Source organism: Centroberyx affinis, unplaced genomic scaffold, assembly GCF_046629955.1.
Source record: "Centroberyx affinis isolate AG114_WGS23_722 - 3 ecotype Tasmania unplaced genomic scaffold, CSIRO-AGI_Caff_v1 ptg000402l_1, whole genome shotgun sequence".
NCBI classification, from domain to species: Eukaryota; Metazoa; Chordata; class Actinopteri; order Beryciformes; family Berycidae; genus Centroberyx; species Centroberyx affinis.
Genome location: NW_027279070.1, coordinates 41,826 through 52,487, shown reverse-complemented (window position 1 = coordinate 52,487; position 10,662 = coordinate 41,826). Strand labels below are relative to the sequence as shown.

Sequence of the window (10,662 nt, the reverse complement as noted above, 5' to 3'; positions counted from 1 at the left end):
TGATCCTGTAAATCTAGATATTAAACCTGCAGGACCTCAGGAGTCGTGTTTGAGGAGGCTTCACTCTGAGCAGCAGACTGACCGGAGCAAACTGCCGTCTTTTGTTGTTTTGTCCCAACACATATTATACCCATTTCTTGAATTTTTAATTATTATCCTTTTACTATATTTTTACTTGTGTATTATGCCATTGTACTTCTATGCATCACTCCACTGCACCGTTTTATTGTTCTATCCATCTGTTTTACACTGTTGGGAAGTGCTCTGTTCCCTTCTTGTTTTCTGTTTCCTGTGCTTTTCATTTTGTGAAGCACTAGCTCATTGTTTTGAAAGATGCCATATAAAGGATTATTTTTTTCTTAACTGAGAGATTTTTGTTTTTACACCATGCAAGTTAAGCTGCTGAAACCCCAGCAAAAAATAAATAAATAAATAACTACACAGAGAAAAAACAAAAATACCTATATGCATACATTAAGCACGGTTTTAAATAAAGGATTATTTACTTAAAAGCTGAGAAACTTCTTACATCCGGCAAATCAAGTGTTTCCCTCCGAGTTGTCGATATCTCTCCGAACCATCACCAGACCAGAAATACTCCACATTTATCCACATCCACTGCACATTTATTACACCTGGTGACTAAACTGATTCTGAAGTGTAAATTTAGATCATCCAAATATTTGTATTAAGGGAAATGAGCCTCTTAGTTTTTTCAGTCTGTAACCCTCAAACTTACTGAGCAGCCATCGGACCGTTTCAGCCAAAACACCACCAACACTTCATAAACATTTCCTTTTATTAAATCTACATTTTATGCTTCCAGCCGTTTGGTTTTCACACTTCCACATGTTTTTTATCACGACTCGTCAGTCTGCAGGTTGTTGTTGTTTATCTCAGCCATCAACTGGCATGTCTGCTATTCACATTTACCATGAGAAAATCTCCACTAAATTTCCCCACTGATGAAAACAATATACATTTCTATCAACATGAAACTGCATGAATGTCACCAAAACTTTTTTTTTTTTGAACAAATAAAGAAACAGACTGAAGCTTAAATGTGAAACTGAACTTGAGTCTTTAGAAGCCTGTAAGTAACTGCAATGAACCAAGATTGTTTTTCTTTTAAAACAGACTTCCTGACTTTGTAAATGTAATCTGGAAAATAACTTCATGAGCCAGGCTGTTCACTGAGCTGTGGACCAGCAGGGGGCGACAGGTCAACACTCTGCTGGAGAAACCCCCTGACATCTGAGTCCAACTAACCCGAACCCCCCAAACTCAGAGCCGTCACTTAAAGCTACGGAAGCCCATTGATGACATTATTCCCATTATTCCAATGGTCTATGTACTACAGTTACACATTTATTACTTAATTAACCCAGCCTAATTATGTAAATGTTTTCATTAACGTAGTATAGATGTTTTATAGATAATAGGCCAAATAATGTTATGCTATTGATAGCTTGACACTCAAATACACAAAACTTGTACATCTAAATTTATTTATTTATTTTTATTTTGAAAAAGCCTGAGAGGGGGATTGGGGAATGGGGAAGGGTAACGATAGCAGCCAAAGCCATGTATGAATGAATTAATAAAAAATTGGTCACAAAAATAAATTCATACATTATATTTATGCCGTGTTCCTGTGATAACGAGTTCATTAGGTATTCCTGTTGTGTTTGTATGTATTGTTATTCTTTCTTTCTTACTAAAGCTGCCTTCCCATGCATGAAAACTCACCACACTTGGCACACAGCTCCAGTCCCCTGCCAAACCACACTCACTAAAGTCTGGGGCAAATAGTCCAGATGGTCTTGGTAGATGAAACGTACAAAAGTTCAGACTTCTAACTCAAAAACAGATTTTGTTTAAATGATTTGAATTCTGCCTTTGTGGAAACTATTGTAGTCAATGGAAAATGGAGCATCTTTAAAGGATAAGGCCGGTGTTTTTTAATACATTGCTTACCATCAACAAATCCTATGAAAATAACTAAATCAACAAAGCGTTTGCTCTCCTCCCGTTACTTTCTGACTTCCCACGTTCCCTTCAGCCGTCAACCCAGAAGTCATTGGCTCCAACTGTAAGATAAAAACCTTTAAATTCAGCTCACAAAGACATAGTTTACATTTTAAAAATCTCTAACTGTTACCATGAAAAGTCAGGCTGTTGTAGTTATTACCAAATCAAATTCAAATGGGAACAAATTCTTCATTACGCCGGGGACTATTTTCTGTGCTACGGAACTACTTTCCTGAGATGGCAAAGTGTTTACAGCCGGCTTATTAAGTTGTCTGAGGAAAAAGTGGTCCGGCCCGGTGCATGGTGATGATGAAATATGCTGCAGAGCAGCAGCATGGCTCTGTGACGGGTTTTTAATCGTTTTTTAATACGATGGAGTTCAATGGCTGCTGGGACATGGCTGCACTGGGACCAGGATACATGGACCAGACTTGTTAGTGAAACAAATTTGACAAAACAAATTTATTTTGCTGAAAGTTACACTTGCGATATAGATTGTAATACACTATACAAATGCAGATTTATCAATATTTTCAATTTTTCAGCAAACAAGAAACATTTTCAATCAAAAACTGAGATGCTGTTGGTTAAGATCTGATCTGTTCAAATACAGTTAAAGTTGTTTTTCTTTTATAATGTGTGATTTAATTTATTGGTCAGAAAAAGGATCCATTTTGAGCAGCAAACGCTTGTGATGAGGAAACTTCAGTAAATCACGTTTCAATTTTCAATTTTATTCTATTGTGCAGCTCTACTATTTGCCCAAATTAAATTCTGGTGTTTAAGACTTCTTCACACAGGAAGTGACAAAACAAAACTTCTCACACACACACACACACACACACACATCTGATGTCACATGACATGAGTCAAACAGTTCCCTCTCTGCCTGCTGCAGCTTCAGACGGCGAGGCGGTTCATCGTTAGATTTAATCGACACAGTGATGTCACTCCGGTTCTCGCCTCAGACGGCGGCGTCTTTGGCGGTGTGAGTCTGAGCGTGAGCGTTCAGCGCCGCTCGCCACCTGAAGCTGAGCTCGCACCGGGCGCACTGGTACGGCTTCTCCCCGGTGTGGATCCTCATGTGCTCCGCCATCTTGTCCTTTCGGCCGAAGCGCTTCCCGCAGTCGGGGCAGCGGTGCGGCCGCTCGCCGGCGTGCGTCTGCATGTGGCGCCGCAGGTGATTGGCCGACACCAGGCGCAGCTCGCACAGCGCGCAGGAGAACGGCTTGTCGTCCCCGGCGTGCGTGCGCAGGTGCAGCCGCAGCTTCCCCCGCTCGCCGTACCGCCGGCCGCACTCCCTGCAGCCGAACGGCTTCTCCCCGGTGTGAACGCGGGCGTGGGCCGTCAGGTGCTCCTTCCTCTTGTAGCATTTCCCGCACTCGACGCACTGGTGCCGCTTCTCGCCCGTGTGCGTGAGCCGGTGGCGGGTCAGGTGGCCCTTGGTGACGAAGCGCAGGTCGCAGAACGGGCAGCCGAAGGGCCGCTCGCCCGTGTGCGTCCTCATGTGCTCCACCAGCGCCTGGTTCTGCACGAAGCACTTCCCGCACTCGTGGCAGCAGAAGGGCCGCACGCCGCTGTGCGTCTTGTCGTGAGCCGACAGGATGGCTTTGCTCTTGAACCTCTTGCCGCAGTCGGGACACTCGAACGGCTTCTCGCCCGTGTGCGTCCTCAGGTGGATCCTCAGGCGGCACGGCCGGTCGTAGCTTTTGGAACACACGTCGCACCGGTGCGGCTTCCGGACCTTCCCGCCCGGCGCCGCCGCGCTCGCTCCGCTCGTCTCGCCGCCCGGGGAATCCACGTGAAAACTCCGTCCGGTTCTTTCTGCTTTTCCCCGTTTCCCCTCGCCGCTCTCCGCCCCCCCGCCCTCGCTCTGAGCCGGACTGAAGTCTGGATCCGGACTGAAGTCTGGATCCAGCCTGCAGTCGCTGTCGTCCTCCACCGGCCTGAAGCCTCCACCTTCCTCCTCCTCCTCCTCCTCTTCTTCCTCCTCCTCCTCTTCCACTTTCACCTCCTCTTCACACTCCTCCTCCTCCTCACAGCGTTGCTGCTCTGAAGCGACGCCCCCTCGGCATGCTGGGTAACCAGCCGGCTGCACGTCTGAGTGGAGGAACAAGAAAAATATTTTATTTGTTTTGAAATGATTTCAGCTCTCAGTGGTATTCTGCATGGAAAAGAGCAGCTGGCATCATCATAAACCCAAACAGACTGTACAAACAACTTCATTATTTTTATTACACTAAAGACATTTTGAACTAATTAAATGAATGAACTTTGCCCCGATGTGGTTGAGGAGGAGATGTGAGGTGTTGTAGTGTGTTTTAAGACTGTATGAATTCCAGATTAGAATATACTACTGTGCAATTAGTTTTGATGGTGAATACTAGTGCTGGAAAAAAAAATATGTAACTGTTACTATCACATCCAAATCAGGAAAAATGAAGAGTTTTTGGGTTAACTATCTCTGTGGGAATCAAACGCACTGAAAGCAGCAGCCATGAAGAAAAGGAACCGCAAGTCAGTTTAGAATAAATTTTAGACGAAGGTGCTAACAGCTGACAGGCAGCCGCCGCCATTCAGAGATCGTGGAATTTTTCGGAAAACGCTTCCCATCACTGAACTTCAGTAACTCCGTGTTCCCGTCTGCTGGTTTGATGCTTTCAGATTCTCTCCGGATCCATTTTTTTTTCCCACCCACGGCCGAAATGAATTGGATGCCATTCGCCAATCATTTTGTACTTAAAATGGTTGAAATAATATAAGTAGAAATGACATTAGCCGAATTTCGCATATTACACATTTTAAAGCCTTACTGAATTTGAAAAAATATATATATTTTGGAAATTTGGAAGAATCGTGACTTTTCAAATAGGCCACGCCTACAAAGTGCGGTACAAGTGGAGACACTGTTCAGTTTCTATGAGTTAAAGGTATAATATGTAACATTTCCACATTAAAATATCTAAAAAGACTAGACCTATGTTATATATTTTGTTGAGTTGTGTACTTACATTATCCCAAATGTTTCCAACAATGTTCAAACCCAGAGAAATCTGTCATTTTATTCAAGGTAACGGTGCGTTTCAATTGGTCTCCTGTCATGACGTCATATCCCCTTTACCCCCTAACTTCCTGTCATGATGTCAGATCCCCTTTACCCCCTAACTTCCTGTCATGATGTCATATCCCCTTTACCCCCTAACTTCCGGGGAAACACGGGAAACACCAGATGATCCGTCAGAGAGTGAGGAAGGAAGTTGTCCAGCTAGCTAGCTAGCCGCTCTGTTGTTGTTTTCATTCTATTGTTTTTATCGCTCACTGTGACGGATCAGATTATTCATTCCTGTTTGCTGTTATTGTTTTGATTGACAGACCCCTAGTGGCAGAAATTACATACTGTGCGTTTAAAGAATAAATCAACATTTTCTGTGGTCGCTTTTTCTGTGTTTTAATAATTGGTGTGAAATGTAGATGTGTAAATAACTTAAACAGTTCTCAAACAACAGCAGGATCATTAAAATGTTTTTTTTCTTGAAGTGTCAAAATGCAACACGACTGATCTCTTGCACAGAAGTTTGCTAGCTTGTTAGCATGTTGTGACTTCCAGATAATTCAGTAATAATGATCATTAGTTGTTTGACAGCTGTTATGGGCGAGTAACAACACCACATACATTTCACATAAATAATAAAAAGCAACCACAGAAAATGTCGATTTATTATTTTGCTCATAGAAACGTCACAGTGTTTCCAAGTCTTGCACCGCACTGTGTGGGCGTGGCCTATTTGAAACGTCACGCCATTCTTCTCTATCCGTCAAATTTGAAGTATGCCTTGAAACCTGAACCAGGAGTCTGGTTATGGGTCATATTCCTACTGGAGGCACGGTATTAAACATGTATGGTAATATAAGATGCTTTGGATAAACCGTGCAGTAAATGCCATAAACTCCAATGTGTTTAAAATCCAGCTGCTGGATGATTAGAAGCATCCAGACTCATTTCCTCACCTGAGCGTCTCTCCGGGCTGGCGGACAGGTTGTACTGATGCACAGCGCCCGCTAGCCGCTCGCCATCTTGTTTATTTCTCAGCGTTTCTTCCTGGATTTCCAAAACTGTTTTCTCCACAGCCACGAAGATCTCCAGCGCCGCGGCGGCCAGCCGCTCCGACACGAACAGCTTCAGCTGCTCCAGGCCCGACATGTTCACCGGGGGCGGATGAAACCGATAGAAACTCTGCTCGCTAGCCGGTTAGCATGCTAGCTAACAACACTATTGTCAAGCTAGTCAGAGTAAAACACAACACTTCCGGCTGTGACCTTCAAAATAAAACCCTTCATAGAGTAAAACTGACTTTAAAATAGCAGACATCCTTGTTGTCTGGTTTGTTTTTATGTGTCACCGGTTCATCAATTATTATTATTTACCCATACATTTACATCTCCACAACAAACTCTTTCATCAGTAAATACTATGCATCATGATACAACATTCTTAATGATACAATAATTGATTAATATATGTTTTTGTATCCATCAGTATCTAATAAATATAATCTATTACTCTTCATCTATTTGTATTGAGAGCTGCAGTGACTAATCGATTAATAGTCAACTATTAAATTAACCGGCAACAATTTTGATAATCGATTAATCGGTTTGAGTCATTTTTTAAGAAAAATAAGTCAAAATTCTCTGGTTCCAGCTTCTTAAATGTGAATATTTTCTGGTTTCTTTCCTCCTCTATGACAGTAAACTGAATATCTTTGGGTTGTGGACAAAACAAGACATTTGAGGACGTCATCTTGGGCTTTGGGAAACACTGATCCACATTTTTTACCATTTTCTCACATTTTATAGACCAAACAACTAATCGATTAATCGAGCAAATAATCAACAGATTAATCGACAATGAAAATAATCGTTAGTTGCAGCCCTATTTGTATCTAATAATAGTATCATCCAGTAATATAATCTTTGTAGTATTGAGTATAAAAGTTTTGATGTGATTGTCCCAATACATTTTTGGGGTTTTATTCTGAAGGCAACATTGTGAAACTTTCGGCCTTAGCTCTCTCTGTACTTCCGCTCTACCTCCTTGTTCCTGGTTTCTGCCCCCTGCTGTGTTGGAGCTGCTTCACCGTTCAGTCTGATTTATCTTGAAATTTGAATGTCATTTTACTCTAATGTAACGGTTTAAATCAATTTACTGTTTTTAATCCTCATTCTTCAGCCTCTTTAACTCTTTATTGGTTTATCTATGAAAGTTTCCCCTCGTCTTCTGCTGCCTTCAAGTCTGTCAGAAATATCAGAATCAGAATCGCAGTGGAAAACTTGGATTCTGCTGAAGCTGTTTGGAGAAATCTGATCTGACACTTTATCATTTTGTTTGAGCTGGAAAAAGATAAAACGACGGCTCTGTTAACTTTGACAGTTAGCACAGCGGTCCTCAACGTGGGGTCCGGGGACCACCAGGGGTCCTTGAGGGGGTTCCAGGGGGTCCCCAGCAAACTGATGAATAGTTAAACTTAAGCATTATTTCATTTACAAGAAGTGAACACGTAAGGGATAATGTACAGCGGGTTATTATCGCGAAATAAACCCAGACAGGGTGATGCAGGTGACGCTCCTGTACATTATCCTGCTATTACACGGCTACTTACTTACTTAGAAATCAATAATTTGACACACAATATTGATTTAAAAATGGTTTTATTGATTTAAAAATGATTTTATTGATATAAAAATAATTTTATTGCTTCTGCTACAAAAAATAGTCCGTTAGATTCTTTGGTTGGAGCTGTGTCCATAGCAACGTAAACTTTGCAGCCTTCTTACCTTCTTTACTGGGGACAGTTCAGCCGTTAACCATGAATCGAAAGTTTCATGCTCTCCAAATATATTAAAATTAATATTAGAAAAGTCTTCCATGGTGTTTTCTGATGGAGTAACGGAAAGCTAACGTTTCTTTGCCACAGGGTGTCGCGAAAGAGCTGACGTTAAGTTTAAATTAACTGTTAAATTTACCGGACTTCTTTCTGCGGATTGATATGATTGGACGTGGTCCTCCAGAGTCTGTGATCAGAACTGCGTCCATAGCAACCGTCTGTTATTCATAGCAGAGGTCTGTTATTCAGAAATAACAGACCGTAGAATGCCGTAATTGACCAATCAGAATTGAGTATTCAACAAAGCCGTGTAATAAAGTTAGAGAATGTAGAAGAATGACTGTTCTGATCATAGCTTCTCTGTTATCTCTCTACCTGCAACACAGACAGTCATGGAGTTCTGGACAAAATCATATCTGACGATAAAAATATTCACAGGTTTGGATCCGAGAGACAAAATCTCACTGAATGGGGGTCTGTGGCTCTAATGTGGACTGGATTAGGGTCCTTGATATGAAAAATGTTGGAAGAGTTGGGAGGCTGAGATGAAGCTGCATGGGCTGAACCGGCTTTAACCCAGAGACCGAACCGCTGAGTCCAACTGAGCCGGAGCTTTAAATCTTCACAGGAAACTTCATCACAGCAGCAGACAGCCGGCTGATTCTTCATCTTCATCTTCATCTTCATCTTCAGGTTTCATCCAACAGTCTGTTCAGATTAGATAACAGGCTGCACTGCAAACCCTTTATATCACTGCTGCAAAGTGTCATTTTTAATACCTGAGGCCACCAGACCTTCATCTCCTTTAACTCCTTGGACTCTGAGTTTCCCCTTAAATTTCCCCTTAAAGGACACGGCTGGTGTTTTTAATACATTTCTTACTGTCAACAAATCCTATGAAAATAACAACATCAACAATGCGTTTGCTCTACTCCCGTTATTTTCCCACTTCCCACGTTCCATTTTTAGCCTTCAACCCGGAAGTCATTGCCTCCAATTGCAAAACAAATTCATTGCTGATTTTGTTACTTTCATAGGATTTGTTGATGGTAAGAAATGCATAAAAAAACACACCAGCCTGATCCTTTAAGTAGCTTCAGAATTAGAAAAACAAAACATGTCTTACATCCTGTATTAACATCACAGCAAATGGAAAAACTCCAGATGTCTTGTGCTTCATTGTAGTTCAGTCTGACATGTTTGGATCTTTGGAAACAAAGAGATCTGGACTAGAATTTAAAATAAATTTCTCTGGGTTTGAATAAAACTCGCCTGAGAAACATGAGTTTGTGCTGATGGAGCAGGGAGGAAGAGGCTTGAGACAAAAAAAAACTTTTATTCAGGAAAGCTAAACTTTTAAACTTAAACTTTTAGTGAATATTATTATTATTATTTGTTTTTGCTTTTAACTCTGTAGCACTTTGAGATTAACTGTGATTGAAAAGAGCGGTACAAATAAAATGTATTGTTGTTAGTAGTATAATTATTATTCCTCTTCCTGAGTCTGCAGGTAAAGACAGACAGAGAGACAGACAGAGAGAGAGACAGACAGAGGGAGAGACAAACAGACAGAGAGACAGACAGACAGACAACTCAGGAGGCATTACAGTCAAACATTTGCCATAAAGCGTTCTGAAGTGCTGCAAAGTGTTCCTTAACAGTCAAACCACTTTGGGATACGATCACACAGCATCAGAGCTAAAACAGCAGAGAATCAGAAACTACGTCGGTGTCCGACTTTCCTTCATTAAGTTACAAAGTAAAAAAAAAAACAGCGATCATAAAAAAAGAAGATTCAGTCTGCAGAACAGCAGCAAAACATGACTGTTGCATAGTAAAGAGAAAAAGATGTGTGTGTGTGTGTGTGTGTGTGAGCGAGAGAGAGAGAGATGGAGAGAGAGAGGAACGAGAGAAAATAGAAATCATGCATGAACTGACTTTATGGCAAGATGCTAAATTGATTCGTCAAACCAGAATGAAGTTTATATTCTAGTGCTGCTGACAGATATGAAGCAGGAACTGAACGTCACTTTGGTTCAGGAACACAGAAACCAACCAAGTCACAAACCCATTCACTGTCAATGGAGCAGATCAGAGGTTTGACCAAGTCCACTTCGCTCGAGTCACAAGTCAGTCTCAAGTCTTCAGGCACAAGTCTCAAGTCAAGTCCCAAGTCTAAATGTAGATCACCAAGTCAAGTCCAAGTCATTAATGTCAAGTCTCAAGTCTAAATGTAGAACAGCAAGTCAAGTCAGAACAAATCAAGAGTCCAGTATCAATTTAATATCTTAAAGAAAACTAAATATCTAGGACTTTTCAATGCAATATGGTTTTAATAGGATAAAAACTTGGTAAGAGCATCATGAGTTTGATTTCTAGAATCAGTTTCAACTTCAATAAATTCAATCATTCCATACAAATTCAGAAAACAGAATTTAAATTCAGTCGTCTGCTGGAACAAATCTCATCACTTTCAATCTGAGTCATTTACACAAACACAAGATCTCAAGTCAAGACTTTAGAAACCTTTTCAAGTCATCAGAGTACAAGTCAGAGTCGAGTCCCAAGTCACCAGAACCCAAGTCAAGTCGAGTCTCAAGTCTTCTCTTCATGCATCAAGTCGAGTCTCAACCAATTAAAACTGAGACTCGAGTCTGATTCAAGTCCAAGTCATGTGACTCGAGTCCAAGTCATGTGACTCGAGTCCCCACCTCTGGAGCTGATAGATTTTACATTCCAGTGACAT

At 41.4% G+C, this 10,662-nt stretch overlaps 1 protein-coding gene across 1 annotated transcript; it reads right to left on the bottom strand.

The window, feature by feature from the left end:
• Positions 1–2,527: 2,527 nt before the first annotated feature.
• On the bottom strand, positions 2,528–6,251 carry LOC139641823 (zinc finger protein OZF-like). Its single transcript, XM_071516436.1, has 2 exons — positions 6,040–6,251; positions 2,528–4,131 (listed from the first exon to the last, which is right to left on the bottom strand). The coding sequence occupies exons 1-2, from the start codon at positions 6,230–6,232 to the stop codon at positions 2,996–2,998; spliced, it is 1,329 nt and encodes a 442-aa protein (XP_071372537.1). The 5' UTR covers positions 6,233–6,251; the 3' UTR covers positions 2,528–2,995.
• Between the last annotated feature and the right edge of the window lie 4,411 nt (positions 6,252–10,662).

Bases quoted from the DNA above. Each gene is read 5' to 3' on its own strand.
- LOC139641823 (XM_071516436.1), bottom strand. From the start codon at position 6,232: ATGTCGGGCCTGGAGCAGCTGAAGCTGTTCGTGTCGGAGCGGCTGGCC. The intron at 4,132-6,039 runs GTGAGGAAATGA...TCCTCCACTCAG, and splicing joins CAGCCCGGAGAGACGCTCAG to ACGTGCAGCCGGCTGGTTAC.